This window comes from Megalops cyprinoides, chromosome 4 (assembly GCF_013368585.1).
Source record: "Megalops cyprinoides isolate fMegCyp1 chromosome 4, fMegCyp1.pri, whole genome shotgun sequence".
NCBI classification, from domain to species: Eukaryota; Metazoa; Chordata; class Actinopteri; order Elopiformes; family Megalopidae; genus Megalops; species Megalops cyprinoides.
The window spans coordinates 35,818,823-35,842,753 of NC_050586.1; the positions used below are offsets into that span (position 1 = coordinate 35,818,823).

Genomic DNA, 23,931 nt, shown 5'->3' on the forward strand with positions numbered 1-23,931 from the left:
CTTTGGATACCGGATGTTGTATGAGAATGATTACATTAGGGCTTTATCTACACCAAATATAAAAGACAAGGAACACCAACAGTGTTTAGTTCTGGAAATGTATTTATTCTGCCCATTGTAATGCAGTAGTACTTTGACAGCGACTGACAGGCATCAGAGGGATGGTTCTACACTGAAAACCGCAACTACAACACTGATGACATTTTTCCATGTTTTTTTTTCTATATATTTCTTTAAAGGTACTATGCAGTATGTAAACTGAGGTAAAGGGGCAAGGCGTTAATCTTTCATTAGTTAATAAAACCTTCAAAACGTTAAAAGCCATAATACAACAAAAAAGGAACACTGTCATGCAAGTTTTTTTAAATCAGAAATTGACACGCTTTTTTTTTTTAAACTCTTGCAAGATTATATATAGGTTTATCTGTATATTAGCGCTACGCTTAGGAACTGCACTACGAACACAAACTTCTCAGGAATCAGTCTTTTTCAGAAATGTAATACAACAATGCCACAGGGACCTGCGAACACGAGATCAGACTAGCTTGACATTTGAACACGTTTCCAGTCCAGCCTTTCAGCAAGACCTTAGCTATACACCATTTGCATTGTGCAATTAAATTAGACCATATTCAATATTACACCCTCTAAAAAAAAAAAAGAAAAAGAAAAAACTTCTGTATGACCCCAGGTTGTGTGCTTCACATTGCCAACGGATGGTCATTGAGTGTGACCAATTAAAAATAAAACGCTTGTAAGGAACAAAGTGTAGTCCTTTTATATCCTAATCCGGACCTACAAAAGTAACTTAGCAGTTAGTCATCTGGCTACCACTTTAGGTTTTACTATTAAGGAGGTATATCACTCCCTTTATACAAAACAAAAAGAGAAAAAAAACATTATCTCTCCAGAGAGGGCATTGCAGAGCTGTGGAAGCCGTTGTCAATGTGTTCCTACTTCGACTGCCTAGGGTAAGACCTGCTTTAGCTAGGGGGGAGTGACGATCTGAACCACAGGCCAGATCCACCTGAAGCTAAAACGACACACACACATTTAGCGCTTTTTGTAATGCCCAGTTTAGCGGCGGTCTGCTCAACGGTTTACGAGACGAGACAGACTCATGCTACTACACAAAAGCTATCACAAAAATAGATTTTAGAAGTCGTAAAAACAGAACGGTGCATGTGCACTGTGTACACTATGCTGGAGGGTTGTGGGTGTGGTCCTAGTAGCTGTCGTAGTCCTTCTTGTCCTTCTTGCCCTCGCCCTCGAAGCCGTCGCCGCTGTCACTGTTGTCGCGCCGCCTCTTGCGGTTGTTGCGGACGTTGAAGCGCGGGTTCATCTGGGGCAGCGGGTCCATGCCCAGAACCTTGTGGATCTGGCGGAATGCTAGCAGCCTCAACGCAAACTGGGCACGAGGAGAAAGAGGCAGAAACATGCCAACCGTCATTTGTGGCGGCACCACAGATACAGCAGGTGAGAAAATGTATCCTGTTATTCACTACATTGGAGGACTGCAAGCACCTTGCCCCGCGCTCCTGCTCGGGTTTGAAGACTGCTGAGGTACTGCAAGCTTAAAGCTCAATTTCCATTCACGAATAGTTGGGTTGAATGGAAAAATAATTAAATTGTATGAAATATAATTATAAAGAGCTTTGTGCTTCATTTTTTAAAAGTGTCACAATTTTTCATTAATTTCTTACAACACTAATAAACTTGGTGACTTCAGAAGCTCTGAAGCATGATGCAGGGTAAGAATCGAGGACAGCATGGGCAAAGAATTAAGGGAAAAGCACACTGAAATCAGAGTCTTGGCCAAAATGTGCCAGCACCTTACAGTGCAGATAAACACATAAAAGTACCTGTGCGCTGGAGGTGATGTCCTCCCTCTGTTGCTCCTCCATAGCAGACAGGGTGTCTGTGGGGTTCTTCTCACATGGGTCCACCAGCCCTGGACCACCTGTAAACAAAACCCCTGTAGCTTAATCCCCTGCTGACATCCACGTCAGTCAGTCACCTACATAACTAGGTCCTTGTGTTCTCACTTCAGTTTGATTTCCATTGCTACATTATTTCGAAGGTCAATTCCAACTATTTGTTGATTACATTATGATTGTTAAATGCTTATTCGTTTATCAACATTTAAACGGACTGGCAAGGTGATATAGTCTTACAGCTGATGGTAGGAGCTCCTCAGTCAAATGAGTGGTCTGCATGACATATTAGTGTCAACCTTGTTCTTTATGATCCAGCTTGCGTCTAAGGGTTTATATTCATGCGTCAAAGGGCAATCTGCAGGTAGCAGACACCAGGCAGAACAGGCAACTGTTCTCATTTAGAGCACTCTTCCTCATATAATCCAATGTATTTTTTGAGGATGTGACCCAATATTTAGCTATTCCAGCTTAAAGAATACAAATTAACAAAGGCAACTTACAAAACTGGGACTTGATGAACCAGATTGTCAAGAAAAAGCACCTGCTGGTTTGAGAAATTCTAAAAAGAAAGCTGAATACTGAACTGCCAACAGTTTGATCAGATAATGTTTGAACTGGGACAAAGCTACATACAGAAATATCACGACAGATGTACTCTACACTCTAGTGGTAGGTGACTCAGTCTTGAAGCAGTAGAGATGTTTCCAGTTTTTGTTCCATGTCTTTGACTGCATAAAAACAGATGACTGTATCCTGAGGGTGGGCACTTTTTTACCACTGACAGAGAGCTAGAAAAATCATCCACTCCTAGCATGACTGCCTACTCAGGCTCTCCTGGAGCATGGCACGCACTCCCACTCCACCGGGCCTTACCGTACCTGGTAGCAGGATGCCGGAGGCAATACATTCAAAGACTCTCCTCAGTGCATCTCCAGGGCTCAGCGGTCCGGACGCACTGCTTATAGCCTTTTCGACAAGCAGCTCCATGGCCTTGGGAGAGGAATGGGGGTGGGATCGGGTGAGTTTTCAGCCAACTTTGCACCTCTTGTGTTTTATTCCAGCAAGCATATGAACCAAACACATCCGTACACCAGCACAACCACTCAAAGTGTTCTGCTGGCACAAGCTATTAATCTGAAAGAAGACCGGCCGCACTTCCCCATTTGCAACATCATGCCTTGCAATTGATTAAAATGGCTGTGTATTCGATGCTAAGGATCTTGAAAAATATCCAGTCCATGAAAACCCATGAATTTAGTGACAAAGCTAGAATGGTGGGGTATACCTATGCATTTATTTTGTTGACAGAAACAGGAGGCTCATTAGTTTTAAGGAGATGAACACAATACAGATGAGCAAGTAATCTCAGATCTCAAGTCAATCATCTTCTTAAAAGTGAAATTGTGGTCTACAGTATCTGCATGTTCTGATAGGCAGGTAGGCAGGCAGGCACTGTATTTAAAAAATGCTTGGACTTGCAGGACAACACTGCAGGACATAAACCGTCTGCCTCTGCCTGAGCTAAGCTGTGAAGCTGTTTGGCATCATGAGGTGAGAGTTTGATGTGCACTAGTGGACACTGCACAAATAGCAAAACAGAAACTAAACAGCCAAGAACGTTTCAGATAACTGGAATACCGTTTGTTCTAAATGCTGCGATAGCTAACGCTTTGTCACAGAAACAATTAAGATGACACTGCATGGGAATTTGGTTCTCATGCCAAGTGTATTTGGCCACTGAATCACATATAAATAGTTTGTTACTGTGGATGGACAGATTGCCTTTAAGTATGTGGCAAGGCTTTGAACACTTCTGTAGATGCAGACCTTTTGTAATAATGGACATGTTCTGTGCCCCAGCTTTGCTTCAAGTCATTGGCATGGAACAATGAACTATTGAAAAATAATGGCAAGCAGGAAAAATACCAATAGCCTGCAACTACTTGTAAGCCAGCCAGGCTGCTTCAGTGCCCTGTTCAGCTTGAGAATGATTCTGGCATGGTTTTGCTTAGAATGGAGCTAGAAATGTGTAGCTAAATACCAAACATTAGCAAAAAGGCAGAGCAACAGAAATGGAATCCTTGAGCATTTCAAAACTTTACTAATGGTGCTGGCTAGCCAGTAGGAAAAAACCCATTAGATTATCCTGCCTTGCAGTTCATCAGCCATACTTCTCCACAGAAAGACACCAGCGAAAATATACTGCAAGCAGGATTCACAGTTAAAATTAGCATTGTCAAGCCATTAACCAAGCTTGAGTTAATACTGTGAAATTCTTTCAAGTGAACATTTACCAAAGCTGAACAGAAAGTTGTTTGGAGAGCTCACAACCACTCAAGAGTATATTGTTTTTCCTCAGCTCCTGAAGTAACTTTAGATTCGGTGTGGAACCTGGGCCGTTCGGATGCATTGAGAAAACCGTGGGCGGCCACCTTTGCAGAGCAGGTACTCACCCAGCTAGGAAACGCAGCCCAGGTGGGAACCCTCTGGCAGAGGTCGCGCAGAATGCGAATTATAATCACACAGGATTGGAGTCCATTGGCTCTAGCCTTGAGTGCAATAAAGCCAAGTTTAGTCTTGTCACAGGCACAGACACACAGCCAACTCGTACACAGGAGGGGTCTTTTTGAAAAGAGGTGCAACACTACTGTTCACAATGGAAGCTTGTAATCGATCCAAGTCTCACAGCCTCAGTGGTTTCTGATCAGCTGCCATTCACAGCAGTATTTTACCTCATAGTTAGTAAGAGAGTGCAAAGTTTGTAAGATGAGCGAGAGTGGGTTCCTCGTCATCTTGTAAACCCTGACCTCGGCTTTAAATAGATCAAACGAGTTCTTTGAATAAAATAAAAAAAATAAAATCAGTAGTATAGGGACTGAAAAAGTCAAGGAAATCTGCTTTACTTTCCCTGTGAGCCCGCTAAAGCGGCATCACAGTAAACTAATCAGATGTTCCTTTTCTCTCAATCCCTATTCTAAAAATCACAAGAAGTACAAACGCTCAACATGAAAGCTCTTACAGACGACACACTGATGCCAAGTTACTCTGCAGCCTTATGGAGTAATGGTTTAAACTAAACTGTAGATTGCGTGGTGTAAAATGAAAAAACATGACTACAAGGATGCCTTGCTGTTTTGATATGACCAGAAAAATGTTCACATTCATATACATAGAAATGGCAACTGCAAGAACAAGACTAGTCTACAAATTACATTTTTTTTTCTGGTCAAGCACACTCTTACTTTAGGCATCACTTAATTTTTTTTTCCCCTTTTAACAATAATTAGGATGTTTGCACATTTGCAGATGGCAAAGACTGTTTCAAACTTGAATAACATTTATAAAAAATGAAATCAACAAAGGATTACAAATGCATCTCATAAGGCTACAATAAGAAAGTAAAATGATGTTCCGAACCTGGAACCACTTAGCGTGGCGTAGAGCAGCCAGAGCGTCAAGGCATTTTTGCCTGTCCAAGACGTCCGCTGGGTCTTTCACCAAACCCGAGGTTACATCTAAAAATGGATCGGATTGTCAAAGGGTGGTGAGGAACGGGTGTTTGACCAGGTCAGCAAGACTTTCTCGGAAGCAAAACACATTGCCACACATACCAGGTGTTCTCCAGGTAAATGTTCCCTTGGCTTGATGAACTGTCGTGTGATGAAGCCCACAGTGTCTTGTGATATCTGAACCAATTTTTTGCCCATTTTGAGGATTTAGAAAGTACTAAAGAACATGAATAACTTGAGATACTCATCTTAATATGGTCTCATGTGAAGGAGATGGAGGAAACTGGGATTGGGGTAGGCTCTTGACCACAACTCAAGAAAGAGATGCAGTCAGAACAATGGACAGTGACAAAGTCAAAGCCTTAAACTGGAAGATCTGCATTAGGAAAGGAAAACAGGACTCAGTCTTGTTAGCATTGTGAATGCGTTTACAGCCGCACACTGCCACAAGTGAAGTCACACTCGAGGTAGAGAGCCAGTCGCATTGGAGTTCATAGCCAATTCATTGAACGGATCGGAAAAAGGAAACCAGTTTGCCATGAATATCCCAAATTGCTGCAGTGAACACATAAAATGAGGACTCCGGTCTTTGCTACAGATGGTAATCAGTCAAAGACACAGCAAAAGTCAGAGACGAGGCATGACAGCCTTTTGAATTCTACCTGTGGTACAAACAAAATGTGTTCATCCAATAACAGATTAATCTTTGGTGCCATCTGCAACCCAATTCGGCCAGACAATTTCAAAAGCTTACTTCAAAAGACCTTATCCTTAAATACTACAGCAATACCAGTAGAAATTTAGAAAATGTTTAATTGGTGAACAGATTAAATACCTAATTCAGAATGCAAGCGTATCAAATATCACTAGTGTTCAAACTCAAGTTAGAATCCAAATTGAGAGCTGACCTTTTATTCATCTACTGGACACACAAGTTTTTTTTTTTTGGGGCAGAGGAACCACTTAAATTGATCATAGTTGTATGGGTACAGTACAGCTAAAACAAACAAAAAAAGTGAGACAAATGGAATGAGTCATGACAAAAAAGGGCTCTGGAGGGCCATGACCGTTTGGTGCGATCGCCTCCAGTAGCATGGCATGGTAGGTGTGGCAAAGCGTTTGGTGAAAACCTTGGTCAAAAATCCTTCCGAAGGCATGGCAGCAGCCTCTGATGGGAGACGAGTTGCTGAAGATGCAAGAAGGCTTTGGACTGGACTCGTAAAGCTACAGATACATGGAGACGGCGCTGCTTGCTGGAAAGAAGAGGGGAGGCTCCCAGCAAGGGTTAGGACATCACTGCATGCATACCTGTCGTCAGTATGTTGGAAACCCCACAGTCATTGTGTACCGATGGCTGTAAACCCAGGTCCAACCAAAGATTCCTCTCACAAAGCCTTCCTCCCTGAAGCTTACTGATACTCCCCTAAGGACACCCAATAGGTAAGGTGACATAGTAGAACTGTGAAATAGCCCAGTTAAAAAACTGGCTTTTCACCTTCATTGCAAGTCTCATGTTCTTAAAGTCTTCAGAAATGATGCTAAAGTTGTTCCAATAACATATTTGGTCCTTTATCTAAAGGACCTTTGGTTGATGGGCCTTTGTGACTTCCACACACCCATGGTGCATTTTTCCAGTCCAATGAAGCTCTTCATGATGTCAATCATCAGATCTGGTCAAGGAGACCAAACTGCTTCACTCAGGGGAGCACTTTCATCTCTGTACAGGGGACCTTAGAATGGTGAATTCTCACCAGACAAAAACAGAGATTTGTTTCCTGTGGGGACATTATGTGTCACGCCAATTTCAGCCTGTTCTCTGGAATACAAAGGGTCCTTTTTTTGATCGGACACTTTTCTTATTCTTGTGTATAATTGGTTGCTTTTTAGCAACTCTGCAAAGAATCAAAATCTAAGTAGAGTTGATTTGTGTCTTTTTTTTTTTTAGTTCCTTTTTCTAAATGACCAAGCAACCCACTGTAAAATGGTGAGCAGAAAGGAATACCCTGGAACACAGGAAACAAAGATGAATCTTATCTGGGACCTAACTAGACTGCCACAATGCAAACACTGATCATGCTTGTTGAGTTTTTTTTGGAGAGCCTTAGGAGCACTGGAGAGTGTTACAGCGCATAAACCCTGGAGCAACACTGCTGGCACCCGAGGAACAGTAATTAGCCAAACGTTAGCTCAGAACAAGGGCTGCAGAAAAAAATAAATAAATAAAATGATAAAAAATAAATAAATAAAAACACGCATGCATACATGCAATATGGATTTCATCGGAACTCCGTGAATGGGAGTACTGTCGGTTAGCATGGTGGGCTACAGTATATGCTCATAATTTAACATCATTTGTGAGCATAAATCCAGTAGGTTAAACAGAACCTTTGATTTTAAAAATATGGTGCTGCCTTCAAAACTATTCTCTTGGATGATGCAATTTAAGAAAAAAACAAACAAATGATTGTATTTTATAGGGTGTTTTAGTGTATGTGTTCTAAATGATGATCAACAGGACTCTCTTGAACTGTACATAGTAATGTCTAGAGCATCAAACTTAACTGGAGCTAGGCTTTAGCACTGACTTTTTAGATGGAACTGATTTCACATTCCAAGGCTTTTGAAGGCATGAGAAGCTAGTGGAGGCCTTTCATGGATGCTCACTTTTGTTTAAAAAAAAATAAATAAACAGAATGCTAAATCCATTTCAAAGAGTATTTGTAATAGCTTCAGTCTCAGTTCTGAAGAGATAAGCAAATCGGATTAGCTTCACAGTTAACACTTAATTTAAAGTGTTTTTCCCATTAATTACTGTCAACTCTGTGCCAGCAGGTGGGCTCTTCAGGATAAAAAAAAAATAATAAATAAATAAACCAATATATTTGAAAGTTAATTTTCCCAGGGGACAGGTAAGAGGGGGTAACGTCTTTCCAACCTCCGTCCCTGGCGTTTTCCTCTCGGATGATGGGCGAGGTCAGCGTGATGGTGACCTGCATCTTGGGCTCGGAGCAGGACGTCAGGATGATGGCTGCCTCTTGGATGGAGCCCTTGACTTCATACTTCTCTGGGGTGACCATCTGCGGTTTTTACAAAAAGAGGAAGAGACCTGCACAGACTGAAGACAGTACCTCGCACAGCACTCACCAACCTAAGGAACAGTGTAATGTCTGGACTTCCACTTCTTGGCCTCTGTCACATTACAGGGCCGTCCCTTTGCACCCATAAAGACTGCAACGCATCAGATGGCTATAATGTGGAGGCCAGTGCAAATACATGACACAATACAAACAATTTCATGGAATAATCAGTATTTGTACCAATATGGAGCAGTGGTGGGCAACTCATGGACTTGAGTGCTAAGTGCAAGAAGCCTCTTGGTTACAGAGGAATTAAGAAAAGTGCTGAACTGTGCTGAAGACCACCATGATTGAGTAGTGCTAAGTTGAGTAGTGCTAAGATAAATGCAAACTTTCTGTCCCTGGTTGTCCATCACTCATATGAACACAGTGCCTTGGTAGGATATATTTCAGTTGTTAATCCTCTGGCATCTGAAATTTTTAGGGATGCACCAATGATATTTTCTAATAATGGCTAATAAAAGCATGTTATGGCAACACACAGTGCTGTTCCCTGGTTAAGATTCTATGTTCTACTGTCTTGAATTACCGTGAGCTGCTTGGGGAGGTGCTCCACGATGCGCGTCAGGAGGTTCTTGGTGGGTTTTTCAGAGCAGAGGAGGACGAGATTGACATTCTTGTCCCCCCGTAGCAGGAGGCCTTTGGCCAACACCCCAACCCTCATCACCCCCTTCAGGGCCCTGGGAGCAGAGGGAGGAACCACAAACACATTCATGTAAAAAGCGTTTTTTTTATCTTCAGATAAGAATATATGAGATTCCCTGACTCAGGAGCTCACAAAGCACTACTAGGTTTTCAACTGGCATACTTAGATTCATTTATCCCAATAAGCAAAAACTGCTGACGTCTCCAGATAACCCTGCACAGATGATTAAGTGTCTTGTTGGCCAATTCTTCACATGTTTAGCAAGGCCCTGGAACTGATTATGCATCATTAATAGTACAAAACAGTCTGCATGGAATTAATTAGCTTTGGCTGGCAAAACAGGACCGTGAGCCATTACCAAGGGTCACTTAACTATGTTAGTTACATCAGGCCCAACCCCTCAATCAATGACCTGAATTTACTTGGCTTCGCAAGATCATGGTGCTCTAATTCAGCTGTTGATACCCTGCCAATGAAACTCTGCATAATCCAATGAGCGCTGGATGTGAATGCTGACCTCTGTTCTCAGACAAGTAATAAGGAATCGGTGTCATGTGTTCAGATGCACTGGAATTCGACAGGAAACATTTAAGGTTTAAAGATTTGTGTGCATTTTCATAAAGACAACAAAATGGGCCGAATGTATGCCTTACTTGCTGTAAGCAATATCTAGACGGGGAAAAGGGAAGTGTGTATTTCAGACCATTTATTAGGTGTTGACATTAAATTTACAGAGAATGTACAAATGACACAAAAGGATTTTTACATGAAAGACAGGCCATATTCCGAAGGGAAAAAACTTGCTCCTTGCAACAAGCAGGGCACACATCTTACAGGGCTTACGCACACACTTGCTTTTGTTAGTGTACACTATTCAGGAGCAAAGCAAAGGGGAAGTACATGGACACCAGTGGTCTGCGATCACAGTCCAGAACAATAATCCTCTGTAATAGCACAGCAGCATAATTGTTGGGATCATAAATCTGTCTTCATATCACCATCACATCACACACACGCATCAAATAAATGTTACCAAGTTTTTTCCCCAAAACATATGATTAAAGGCTACCACTGTTATATTAAGGGATTACTCCTGGTCTTTGAATTTACACTGGAATTCGCCCAGGTGTTTCTCGACCCACATGAGTCAGAGCTCTGAATAAGACTGGGGAATAGCCTAATTGTGTTTACTGGGAGCTGCACAGCGGTCTGAAATTTGGAAGCCGCTGGGAGATAAAGAGGGGAGGTACTTACTGAGGAAACTCTGTTTGCAGCCAGTGATCTCTGCAGTTTTCTTGCTTGGGTTCTCGAGACCATGCTTCTATGAATTTTCCAGTCTGTTTTGGCATGCGTTTCACCTGCCCATTGGCCTTGTTTTTGTACAGTGTCAGGGGCCGTAACTGGTCTCCTCACTCATTCCCGTGAGCACTCCTCTTCCTCCATTTAATGGCTATAACATTTTACGCTTCACAGCATGAGGAAGTTAGCTTCCTGCTGCTATTTTCCTTTCACCTGTATGTTTTAACTCATCTTTTTCCTCAGTAGTTCTGTAACTGTCTTTCCATCAGTGCTATCCTGCTTTTATTTTTTTTCCCCCAGTTTTGTGATTGGCAAAGGCAGAGCTGCAGCCACACTCTATGAAGGGTGTAATCTAGGGATAATTATAGTGCGTTTCTTCCATTTGGAACATGGCCACTTAGGATGAACATTGACTTGCCACAAACTTACTAAAAGAAAAGGAACGCCACTGCGACAGGACAACAAAAACAATTTAACAGGAATATAAAAGACATCTGCATGCAATGCACGATGGGATGGGACACCACAGCTCACCTGTCTCTTGGGGCATCCTTCTTCTCCTTGTCTTCTTCCTTCCCCTTGTCTTGGTCGGTGATGATGTCAGATACCAGCTTCAGAGCTCGCTCGGTGATGGACACGATCTTCTGGATGGCCTGGAGCTCGTCCTCCACCGGGTAGATGGCTGCGTGTTTGGTCATAACATACCTGTCGTCCGAAGAGTCCGGGCGACGGGGGGGCTGGAAAAAAAAAAAAAAATGCACTTCTTTAGCCAAGCCCAGCTAAGGCAAGGCATACTTGGAGCAGAAGCAGTACACAGTAAGGGGGTGGCGTTTGCATTTCTGTAACGTGTATTCAGGAGCACTTACCACAGGGCCCTGAGGCTGAGGGATGGGGAGGCCGGGCCGAACCCCCAGCAGACCGGGAGGCCCAGGGGGGCCCTGGGGGTACCCTCCATCCGGCATCCTGCGCCGGTCGTCCCAGTGGTGCTGCTCCTCCTCCATTCGCCTCCAGTACATGTCCTCCTCATATCGTCTGAGATGTAACACAGGAGTACTAACCCACCACCCTGTGTCCTCACAGCATAACATCTCATTTTAACCGCCTCATCAATAAAGCACCTGGTATGGATCTGACTGACAGGAATACCCAAGGAATTTGTATGCGCAAATAATTTATGAATGCGCTTTATGAGGAGCGTTGACTTTGTTTACAAGTTACTGAAGGTTCTCAATACATATTCAATACTTTCAAAGAAGCCTTTTTGAAAGAAGTCAACCTACACATCTACAGTTTTTTTTTTCCATGAAAAGCTGCCCCGAGTGCCCCTTAAGGCTTTCTGACTGGAGAACTGAAACCAGTATTTTATGCAATCGCCTCAAAGAGAATGTCTGCCCGAGAAGGCTCACAGCAGCTGCAGAAACAGCAGGTCATGGGCCTCTACCTCATCTCCATCCTCCAGCGCTCCTCCTCCTCCCTCCTCCTCCAGTACTCCTCCTTCTGCATCTGCTTCCTCATCTTCTCCTCCTGGATCTTCCGTGCTCGGATGCTGGGCTTCACCTCCACCTGGAGGTCAGGGTTCACTTTTTTCTGCATGGGACAGCATGAAGCAGTTGAAATCATTAAATCCTGTACCATTTACTCCCCAGGTAAACCTGCCAAGCTGCATAGTGCTGCAGTTCTGCAGAATCTGTTAAGTGCTGCAGTTTTTCTCAATATCCTGCAGATATCATGCTCTTAATAATGCCCTCCATTTAAACACATCTGAGCCACTAACAAAACCACTAACAGTGGCTCAGATGTAACAGTTAAATTGTGTATTACTTACAAATGCTTCCTTATCAAGCTCAACTTCTTAGTTAATTATCTGTTTGAAATGAAAAAAAGATTTTTCTCCACTCAACTGGCAATGACAAGGTAATCATTTCCTTTCTAAAATTAAGAGTTCATTTGGAGACAGGATTTACAAGCAGAAGTCATTTATTCATTAAAACCTCATGTGTAATGTAGCTGAGGCATGCGGCAATGAGATTATCTGAAATCTGCTCAGAATCTCTGAAATGTGAAACGCAACAGGAAATGCCAAAGCCAGGCAAGCAAAAAAAAAAAAAAAAAAAAAAGACACTCAGGTTCCAAGCAGCTACTGATGAGAAAGGGGAAGTGGTCCAAGGATGGTTAAATGTTTCAAAATCATGTACTCGCTTCAAAAAACATATCATATACCTTGAAAAACAATGGTAAGCATATTTACTGAGGTGCATTTAATGTTATCCATTATTTTCATTTAGTATTTACTTCTTTTTCAAGGTTAATGTTTGAAAAACTAGATCCAAATTTACGTATTTAAATTAATATCTTGTTATTAATACTTCAGTCAAGGTTTTTTTTTTTTTAACTTAGCATAAAGACACAAAATATTGGTCCGAAACAATAGGTTTGCATTTAATGACTGCACAATTAATTTGCGGTATGCGGAATTCTTAATATGCTGCAATCACATATTTCTTGTCGGAATAAATTTTAGATAATCCGAGAGACTCGTTTTCAGGTAGACAGAAAATGTCAGGCACAAGGCACATGGAATTCATACATATACAAATGTGTGATGAATGTTTTACACTATACAGTTGGAGCAATGGAGACATTCCCGAATACAAATTACTGGAATGAAAATGTGAATATGCAAAATTCAGAGAGTGAAACACAGCCAAATTCGTTCCACTTTCCTCACAAGTGAACAAAACCCTCTCCCTTTTACTTGTGCATCTTGCTGGCTATGTATCACATATTCAGCATGGAATGCTTTTTGCAGTTGGTTTGGGCAAGATCAAACAGAATGGCCACAGAAATTCGATACGGAAAGAGATGCCAAGCTGAAAAGGGACAAAAAAAAAAATGAAAGTACGGTTGCTTGCATGAGTTTTCAAATTAAACCCACACACTCTTGCTTGTGCATAAAAGAGACTCAGATTGCCTGCCTCTAGAGGAGTTCATTCCAAAACGTTATCCACCAACCTTATACTGCAGACGGTGTCTCCTCCCTTTCAAATGCATCTCTTTGGCATTTGGATCGTTGAAGCTACATTCACACAGCTTGCAGTGGAACCGGATGACTTTACCTTCGTCATTGCGCACCTGAAATGGCAGGGATTACTTGGCACATTGCAATAATCTCATTTAAAACGGAACACTATTACACTTCCAACACTGAGGCCAAGGTCATTTCTCCACATACACTATATGGACAAAAGTATTTGGCCACACCTGTTTTTCAGGATTTGGGCTAGGCCCCTTATCTCCAGTGAAGGGCAATCTTAATGCTTCAGCTTACCAAGACATTTTGGACAATGCTATGCTTCCAACTTTGTGGCAACAGTTTGGGGAAGGTCCTTTTCTATTCCAACATGACTGTACCCCAGTGCACAAAGCAAGGACTATAAAGACATGGTTTGATGAGTTCAGTGTGGAAGAACTTGACTGGCCTGCACAGAGCCCTGACCTCAACCCCATCGAGCACCTTTGGGATGAACTGGAAGGGAGATTGCGAGCCAGGCCTTCTCGTCCAACATCAGTGCCTGACCTCATAAATGCTCTACAGAATGAATGGGCACAAATTCCCACAGAAACACTCCTAAATCTTGTGGAAAGCCTTCCAAGAAGAGTGGAAGCTGTTATAGCTGCAAAAGGGGGACCAACTCCATGTTAAAGTATATGTATTTGAATACAATGTCATTACAATGTAATGGTCAGGCCAAAATACTTTTGTCCATATAGTGTGTGAGGGGAAAAATTTGAAGTCACATTAAATCGCACTTAGTACCCTTGATCAAGGGAGTGAGGCTCACAAGGCCTTACTGTATATAAGCTGTAGTGGGCTCGACGCTGAAAAAAAAGAGCTGATGCTTTGTGGTGCTCTCTAGACTGTCCAAAAGCCACACTTCCGTTATTTAAGTGAAGGGTCAAGCCTTTGACTTTGGAGGCCCGGCTTGCGCGACGGACACAGTGCAAAACCGCACCTCCTCCACGTAGTCGTGGCCGACTGGCTGGACGTCGCTCTGCAGCGCGGCCAGCGTGGACTGTGCGGACAGGTCCGCCGGGGCCTCCGCCTTCATGTCCTGCGTCTGAGTGGCCATCAGCGGCGGCGCCGGCTTCGGCGCCTCCGCCTTCGCATCTTCCAGCTTCGCACCGGTGGTCTGCAACTTGTTGCCTCCTGCGTCGTGGGGAGTGAAGTGCGAAACATTACACCTCTCTGCACCGCTTCCGTGCCCCAAGATTAGATGTGTTCTATTTAAAACAAAGATGTCGGCGGCTGTTTATCACTTAGATAATTCAGCTGCTATCGTTTCGTACCCTCTGAATCTTTGCATTGAATAGCAGTTGTAATGATAAAATTCAGTGCTTTTGATGTTGACATGCATCTAAACCTTCTTGATATCCAAAACACTGCATTTCACCAGCCCTGGACTGGTGTACAATGCTGTTGGGTTGATGAGCAGACAACAGATTCCAGTAGTTGAAAGAAAAGTGTTGGAAGTGGGTATTACTTTAATTTTAACATCTAATCAAAACTACTTAGTCATTCATCTTATGTTTAAAAAGCTTACTTGAAGCAGTAATTAAATTTACAGTAATTGAGAGAGCGGTCCTGAATTTAACAGGCAGATGTTCACAAAAATGTTGGGACACTTTTACTTGCATTTTCCCCTCAGCTGTTTACACACAAACCTCATTTCTCTCTTAAAATACTTATAGCAGATAACTGTCAAGAGATGTCCAACACAGGCCAGTATTCAATTAACAGTTCGATCAAACCCAATTAATTACCAGCAGTTGGAACACACAGAGCACGCAGAGCGCCCCAGAGACTAGGGCTGGGAAACAGCGCAGTACAGTCTATGCATAAAATCCTCTGTGTCAATACCCTGCGTGCCAGTCTGAGGGAAACCGTCCAGCTTCCCCGCAGCCCCTGCCCAGAGTAACTCACGACACGGCACTGCAGACAACCACACAGGGGTCATTGGCCACTGCTGGATTGTGACTGCCTCTGATAAGGATGGTCTGCATGAGATGAGCCAGCTCACAGTGAGGCGTTCAAAATTTTGCGGGCACTGTCCAACACCCACTACATTAGTACCGCAGGGTACCTTTTGGATACTGTATGTAAATGCTGTGTGAACGCCTGTCATTTAGGCATTCATAGTGCCAAAAAGACTGGTGGTTAAACTGGATTCCTGCGGTCCTTTTCTGCTGCAATGAAGGATAGCACCATCACTGGGAACAATTATAAATGTGTTATTTTCACAGTGGTCTAGATGGCAGGCTTATTAAACTTCCAGTGGTGACGAAAAAAACATTCACCTTGTACAGTAATGAATTTGAAACTGGTGATAAAGAAGCTCAAAGACACTCTTGCAATCAGGAGCGGCTGCTGCTTATCTCAAATTGGCAACTTTCTAGAGCAACACTCCGCCAGGCAAATCACAAGGGGCCTATCAACTCCAGCACAAGTGCTGAGCCAGCCCTTTCCGCTGGCAGTATACCCTTGGATTAACCAGAAATGAAACCTCCCACTTAAGGAGGTCAAATATGATCAACCGTTAGATTACAGGCAGAGAGGACAGTCAAGGGTGCCGGTAATGGGATAAGGCGGGAGAAGGGCAGTGCGGGGAAACCCTCACCGACGAAGTTGATCTTGGGCGTGTTGACCTTCTTGACGATGGTGGAGTTGGCGGGGACGGTGACGGGGATGGGGCTCTTGCCGGCCGGGGGCGCCGTGCTGTTCACGATGTTGACGGGCTTCAGGTAGGAGGAGGAGGCGGGGGCGGCGGGGCCGGGGGCGGGGGTCTGGGCGGCGGCCTGGGCGGTGCTGCCGACGGTGGTGGCGCTGCTGGAGGCCGAGCCGGCCGTCTTGGTGGGGGCGGACGTGGTGGTCGTGGGCGTCTGGGTCACCACGCTGGGCTCAGTGGAGGGGATTGGCTTGCCCAGTTTGGTGTGAAGCTTCACCACCTATCAAAGCAGCAGCAGGGGGCCAAAAACATGTTACCATACACAAAATGCTGACCTGTCTCTCCTTTTGCCTTTTGATTTTCAGAAAGTGTTCGCCGTGCGTCGTCGGTGTACAAGATTCTGAGGGTGGCTACGCTGCAGGCCTAAGCAAAGCTTCATATCTAAGCACATATAATCCCCCTGGCAAATTAACCTTCACATTTTGCGGGATTCATCCTCTTGTTACGGTAATCCCTTAAGCCAGGAGGCACGCTATAGCGGGAAGGTTAGGAAGCGGAACGGGAGTAAATCGTTGAAATGATTAATTCCATCGGGGGGAAGATGTGGCATTTTCAAAAGCAGGCCACCGCGGAGGCTGATGCGCTCAAGACATATGCAGGTCTCAGGAAGCAGCCGTTCCCGCCTCCTCAACAATATATTTCATAAAAAGCTACTGAAAGGGTTCACTTACAAATTTCCAACATGTGAATATGCTGCTCTGGTGCAAAAATTACGTTCCATTTTAAACAGTGGGTGGGAATCACCGCACTGCACAGTACGTTGTACAACACAACCGTTATCTTCAGTTTGTTCCACACTGAGAACTACTGGAGTACACCTATATCAACTCAGGCTGTACACTTGTGTTGTTCGAGGATATTTTTATTTTTATAAGTTTTAACTGAAACTATATAAATCTGTCTATAGTCTCTGTAATGTATTATTGGTCATGTCTTTCTGCCCGTGGCCACCAATCAAATGGATATGAATTCAAAGTCCAAAGAGAGGGATACAAACACATTTAGCACACAGTCGGCTAAATGTTTGGAGACCGTATGTACATTTCAATGACCTACAATGTTCTTTTAAAGAGTGAGTGAAAAGCCGATCAGTTACTGCAAACAGCACAGATAACGGCAAGGTTGAAAAGTGAATCTCAGGCCATCACAGCATGATGTTGCTTAAGACACTACGAACAGGATTTCAAATTAGCTTGCGTTTGTAGCAACCAAAACAAAGGGAGGCTTTCAATTCGGATACTTACAATAATGAAAAACACATTAATATCTTGGAATAGCTACTCTTCAACAGCTGCACGCAACAACAAAAAAAACATTACAACAATTCCACAGATCTAGAAACAAGATGTAGGAACGAACTTCTAAGGCATTGTGTGCCGCGACAGTGGATACTGGCGGGGACAGGCTGCCAGATGCGCGGTGGGGAAGCGGAGCGCGGCGCTAGGACGTCCGTCCCGGCTCACCTTCTGGTGCTTGGCCCCGCGGATGTGCGCGGCGTAGGCGTCCGCCCCCGTGCAGGACACATCGCAGAGCTCGCAGCGCAGCTGGTTCTGCGTCCCCCGGGCCGAGCTGGCGCCCCCGCTGGCGCTGCTGCTGTTCTGGGACACCTTGAGGGCCGCCTCCTTCTTCTTGTGCTTCTGGCCCTCCAGGTGCTCCTTGTACGTCTGCGTGGAAAAGACAGCAATGAGCCACGGCGTTGGGAGGACGGGACACTCATTTTAACTGCTTCAGCCAGAGTGAGAGATGGGATTCATGGGAGAAATATTAAGATGGTGGCATTTTAAAAGACTGAATTTGCAAAAAAATCAGACCCCGGTACACCACCGTTCACCCCCATTGGCTCCCGGACACCAGGAATGCACAACCCACTGAATGGCACCTGATACAGAATGCGACTCTCAGCAAAAGGAGAAGGTATAAGCAGACACAGAAAAGCCCAAAAATGCGGCAGAGGCCTGTTTGTACAAATGTAAACAGCAGCATATGGGCTGTTATGTTTTCCATCACTGTTATACAGTTGTGGACAACTGGCTAGCTAGCTGTAAAACACATCTGCCAGCTGCTATACAATTACTCCTACGAATAACTCAGCAACGACGGCTTATTGACAGCCTAGTTTAATATTCCTTTGAACATTTTTGCTGGGGCCCACAACCAAACTCACAGCTTCAGATGCACTCATCATCTCAGATGCATTTCTAAATGCCATAGCTCAAGGCGCCATGTAATGCCATTTACAGCAGTGGATGGTGATGGGAGGGGGAGTTCACTCAGGGACACTGACTCAAGTGACTCACTCTGTGGTGTCAGCAGAATGCCACCCTTAAGGGGGCCTCCCATGAAGGAGTTGCCAAGCACCCTTAATGTCCCGGGGCACTTAGTGCAAAGAGTAGGGAAAGCGTGGTCATATTCACCCAATCCCAGAATGAGTCATGGCAGGTGGAGCTAGTCACTTTCAGCGACTCCCCGATTTGACATTTTGCAATGGAGACCCAAGTCATTTCACTGGTTCATATCAGTCAGTGACTGAGAGCAAGAGGTAGCTCCGCCCACAATTGGGCTCATGAAGCCTCACTCTCAGATCGCTACCAAATTCCCGACATGGCTCTGATTCTGGTCATCAAAGCTGCTGCCACATTAACTGGCTGCCTCTCCACCTAAAATGGCATGTGACAAATAAAAGACACGAAATGGCTGCCATGCATCTCTCAAGATGGGTGCTGCAGGTTGGTGGTGCTTGAGACAAGATTCCCCCCTGCTTACTGTGAAAACACTTTTTAAACCTCTGACATCTTTAAAAGGCATAGCATAACTGCAGTTCAACATCATACAAAAATCTAACTGCTCGATTCTATGAGCAACACGCATTCCCTTCACAAAGAGCAGCGGCAACCCTGAGGGAAATATTAACACAAAAACGCATCACATTGACTTCTCTCAGCGCAGTGCAAGGTGAAATTACATGGTGTAGAATACTCTAAAATTCAGGTCAAACTCAAAACCAAAGCTGACGCCAAGCCAGCCCTTGGAGACAAAATGGCATACCAGAAGAGAATGCCTCCGCTGCCAAGTAATGCTTTTCCGTAATTGATGTCCGTCCTAATGACCCAGGCCACAGTTAGCTTGTAAAACATGCGCCGATTATTCTGCAGTGTTAGCGGTTTGCCTGCAGACATTATTGGGCTGTAAATATCAATGTGGTGACATGATGCAGGATCTCGGCAACCCCCCCCCGGGCGGAGAGGGGTTTCCGAATTCCGCAGCCTCGGAGCTCACCTGGGGTCCGGCGCAGCTGATCTTGCAGACATCGCAGTAGTGGATCTGGGGGGGCTTTGGGGGCTGTTTGGGCTTCAGCTGTTTGTTCTGGAAGGGGGTCTTCTTGGTGAAGGTGCTGCCGGTCCAGGCCGCTGTGGCCGCCACGGCAGCGACCGCCTGCTTCTGCTGCTGCTGCTGCTGCTGCTGGTAGTACGAGGAGGCAGCCGAGTACACCGCCGCCTCGTAGCCGGAATACGACGTCCCTGCGATGATGCGAAATCCATTCGTCAGAAATTCATTCAACAAAGCAAAGCAGGGGAAAATGATGAACTTGTTTCAAAAGGAAACTAAAATGCAAGGGAGGAAGGCCAAGTCATATTATACAAGCAGAGGCCAAACTGGCAAGCTTTACAGATTAAGAAAACCCACAGTGTAAAATAACGGTTTTCCAAAGGGTGACATATAAATATATACAACAGATATCGTGTGAGCTGTAATACAAGACAGTAAATACGCTGTTGGCCTATTAAAATGCTATCTGCTCTACCTACAGCTGGACATGACGCTATTGCCTACATGCGGATCATTTTTAAACATGTAGAATGTCTATTTAGCCCGTTCACATTTTGTGGGGCTAAAGGCAAGCCTGTGCAGCCACAGACCAAGCTGCTGTGACCGATTCCAAATACCAAGCCCTCTTCTGTAACATCAGCAATGCAAGTTACCTTCTGTTTAATACAACTACAGGCCTCAAGCTACAGGGCCAGCTAAATAATTGCTCAGACAGCCCAAGTCGCGGTGCTGTCAGTGCTGAGAGGGAGGGGGAAAAAAAAAGAAAAAAAAAGGTCTTTTGGGGAAACAACTGGCACGGCCAGCGGGTTCCGGAGAGAGATCGTGTGCTCTGTGGCATCCGGAAGAAACCACTGGCAGCCGCGCTCGGTTTTCCATTGTGCCGTCTAAGCCAGGCAGTCAATGGCGGCGGGTCTGCCTTTTCTGAGCGGCGGTTTCCACTCCGACCCCACAGTCCCAGGGGGAGGCAGGAGGCGGGGCGGCGTACCGGAGTACGTGACGGCGTTGGTGCTGTAGGTGGGGCTCTGGGAGTAGGACGGGACCACAGAGGCGGCGGCAGCGGCGGCCACCGGCTGCACGGTGGAGGACACGGGGTAGATGGAGAAGGTGGAGGTAGCAGGGCTGGGCGTGGCTGGCTTTATGGCGGTGACCTGGCGGGTCTGCTGGGTCTGTGTGTATTGGGTGGCAGCCTGGCTGTATCCCGTTTTGGGGGCTACTAGGACATGGAAACGAAATTGGAGGAAAAAAAAAACACACAACACACAAAGCGTTATATACACTGTCATAAGGAGATCATCCAGACAAAGACAAAAATATACTCATACATCAATCCCAACTCTGGAGAGCTAGATTTCAGTACGGCTTAGGTCCCTCTTTAAAAGGCAACCTGAGATCACTATAGATTTTCTAGACCATCAGTTTCAGCAGTAATTAGCTGACTGAAGGGCTTATATGCTCAATGGGTGATGACCCTTCAGGACTGGACACCCCTGTTGTAAAAATCAGTCAATCCATTGCACTCTTAAGAGAATACAGTCTGTGTATTATTTAACATTCCCACATAACAAGCAAAGTTTACACAAGCTCCGTAAGAGGATTCGCTGAGTGCGTAGTAGAAAAAAAATGGGAAAAAAAGCCAAGCATGCATTTATAAACATTGATTAAAACCTAACAACTAGTGAGGCACTTCAGACATTTTTTTCATTTCCAGAAATGGTAACGGGAAACATCTATGTCATAAGCGTAATGAAGAAATAAATAAAAAAGGATGTATTGACCTTGGAGGCTTTTCTTCCAGGTTGACTCCCAGGGTGTGTTAAGCGTACCTGTCTGATAGTAGGACTCTGCCACAGTGGGTTGTGGCTGTGCGGCAGCGGCGGCCACAGCCGCTGTAGCTGTGGGCTGCTGGTAGTACTGTTTACTGTCATAAGCTACAGCGGGGGCTGTGGACCGCACGTACGAATAGGAGTCCTGGAAGAGTACACGGAGCAGAGCCTCGTTAACAGCAGCATTCACGGCAAGATCACGCAACATCAGCGGCGGGAGGGGGAGGGGCGTATCAATCGGGCCTAATCGAACCAGGTCTCATCGAGGTCCTCAAAGAGGCATCATCGTTGAAACGACACACTGGGGTGGCCTCCCGAGATTGGGCTCAGTCAATATGTTATGCAAGGGGATGAAGGAAAGAAAATTTAAGAAGGAAAAAAAAATTCTTCAGGGAAATTTCGAGTTATCTTAATTTTCCACATCATTCTACTGTTTGGTAATGAGGAACTGACAAGCATCTGGGGACCAGATCTGTAGCAGAGTTTTAGGGGGGAAAAAGGGAGGGGGGAAAGATATGTGCTTTCAGCTGGATGCCAACACAGAGAAACCCAATCTTTCTCCTACCCAGTTCATTCTACTGAAACAGTGCTGAGATTTTACATTCACCCCTACCTACACGCTGTAAACATAAACTGAAAAATGAGCATCTGAAATTTTGCAATACATAAATATACAAGGGAAAAAAAAAAAAAAAAAAAAACATGAAATCTTCCAGTACTATAGCAATAAGGCCACGCACTCATACAGCCAAATTCCTAACCGCTTCGCAAAATGAATGTTGTGCGACATCCTGGAGGGAAGGGGGCGCCATTGCACAGACGAGAGGGGCGCGTGTTACCTGGTAATTCTGGGAGGTGACCGGCGGGGGTGGCGGTGGCACTTCTGGCTGCCTCTGTGCGTAGCCGTAGTCGGTGGCGGCGTGGGTGGGCTGGTACCCGCCGTACGCCGCGGCGGTCGCCGCCGCCGCCACGGCCACCGGCGCCGGCCTGGCCACGGCCACAGTGGCGGCGGTGGGCGCGTACGCGGCCGCCACCGTGTGAGCCGCCACCGGTGCTTGGTGCACAGTGTAGCTGGCCACTGTGGTAGGGTGGGTGTAGCCTACCCCAGCGGCTGGCTGCTGACTGCGGGGGGGGGGGGGGAGAGACACAAGGATGCGGTCAGTGGCGAAACACAGAGACCTAATGCAGGGATTCAGAGATTACACTGGCTGATGTATGCTTCAAATCTGCACGCGAACGCAAATGCATATGCAGACACGGTAGCGCGTATTTGTTCGTGGGACAGTTATGGCGGCGCTGACCACACGAAGCATCAATAAGCCTTTACAAGAGCGTAATCTTCACAAACCAGCTGGCTACTCTAAACGCTGGTCTGATATGGATTGTAGACCATCTCAGCAGTGGCGCTACAAACTGCCTGATGTGCTCTGTATGGGATTCCGTTTTGGATTCATATAATAATTGTGAAATGCAGAACAGAGAGTGCAGCCATCGCTGTGTTCTAACTACATTTTCCAGATCGCCAAGAGATTATCTGGCAGTTTTTCCCCGTGCTTCCAGATAATCAAAGATTTGTGACAGCGTGACTCAGTAGGTCTGGGATGAAATCACATTTAGGTGTTATAACATAAGCTTAAGGCTGATGCCATGCCACACGAGGGGAGAAAAAACAGCAACCAATCCCACGTACAGTGTTAGAATAACCCTCCCACATATTCTGCTAGGTCTTGCTTTAAAATCCTGAAAATGAACAGGCAGTCCATGAAACGGTGGTCTTCGCAGACAGCCAATCTTCAAGACACCCTCAAATGAGTGGCTTGAAAATGCAATCATCTGACAGCATTCCAATTAGACAATACGTACTGGCATTTGCAGCAAATCAAAAATGCCTTCAAAAGAACAGGAAGCTTCCCCACTGTTATACACATTTGCAGCAATGGGACAAAATACTGCTGTAGATGCATCTCTTTCATATGGTAATTTCGTGTAGGCCCATGAGCAGCAGAAGGAAAGCTTGCTGCTATGGGGGGGGGGGGGGGGTTACAGACAAGGCAGGAGAAATGAAGAAACCTTCAGCCTAAGGCTTTGCCAGAATCAGTTAAAGTACAGAGCATTCACCCTGTATGAATCAAATCAAAGCTGACAAATGTGATCCTTAAGGGCTCTTGCGCAATGACCATGTATACAACAAATGGGGCCGTGTATATGCCCACCACTTATACGGGTTTACATCTGGCAGTACCAAAGGTTTGATCATGCAAGCAAAGCATAGCCTAATTTGATTTTTTCCCTCAGCTGGAGCAATAGTTCATTTTGTCATCGACTGCAATGAATACTATCAAACCCGGTTCACTTGAACTGGTCACCGCATGCCCTAATATCACAAATACTTTTACAGATGGCTGTTAAAGTACATGCTGTAGTGACTATCCTACTGCACTATGGATGTCATGTCTTTGAATCCTAAGTC

The 23,931-nt window shown here is 45.0% G+C and overlaps 1 protein-coding gene across 5 annotated transcripts in view; it reads right to left on the reverse strand.

Annotated features, from left to right (window-relative positions):
• Positions 1-100: 100 nt before the first annotated feature.
• The window catches only part of zfr (zinc finger RNA binding protein), a 36,104-nt gene continuing 12,273 nt past the window's right edge, over positions 101-23,931 (reverse strand). Inside the window, exons 3-20 of one of the 5 annotated variants that reach the window (XM_036526428.1) lie at positions 22,301-22,583; positions 21,462-21,606; positions 20,624-20,848; positions 19,588-19,829; positions 17,775-17,975; positions 16,204-16,531; positions 14,542-14,735; positions 13,541-13,660; positions 11,970-12,115; positions 11,395-11,560; positions 11,063-11,265; positions 9,113-9,263; positions 8,382-8,523; positions 5,355-5,452; positions 4,391-4,486; positions 2,816-2,927; positions 1,863-1,960; positions 101-1,408 (exon numbers count right to left, since the gene is read on the reverse strand). In XM_036526428.1, coding sequence (XP_036382321.1) covers positions 1,226-1,408; positions 1,863-1,960; positions 2,816-2,927; positions 4,391-4,486; positions 5,355-5,452; positions 8,382-8,523; positions 9,113-9,263; positions 11,063-11,265; positions 11,395-11,560; positions 11,970-12,115; positions 13,541-13,660; positions 14,542-14,735; positions 16,204-16,531; positions 17,775-17,975; positions 19,588-19,829; positions 20,624-20,848; positions 21,462-21,606; positions 22,301-22,583 — 3,133 coding nt within the window. In that variant the 3' untranslated portion in view covers positions 101-1,225. Of the gene's footprint in view, positions 1,409-1,862; positions 1,961-2,815; positions 2,928-4,390; positions 4,487-5,354; positions 5,453-8,381; positions 8,524-9,112; positions 9,264-11,062; positions 11,266-11,394; positions 11,561-11,969; positions 12,116-13,540; positions 13,661-14,541; positions 14,736-16,203; positions 16,532-17,774; positions 17,976-19,587; positions 19,830-20,623; positions 20,852-21,413; positions 21,607-22,300; positions 22,584-23,931 lie in introns of those variants that run through there. The other 4 variants (XM_036526427.1, XM_036526426.1, XM_036526425.1 and 1 more) reach the window with 4 other exon arrangements.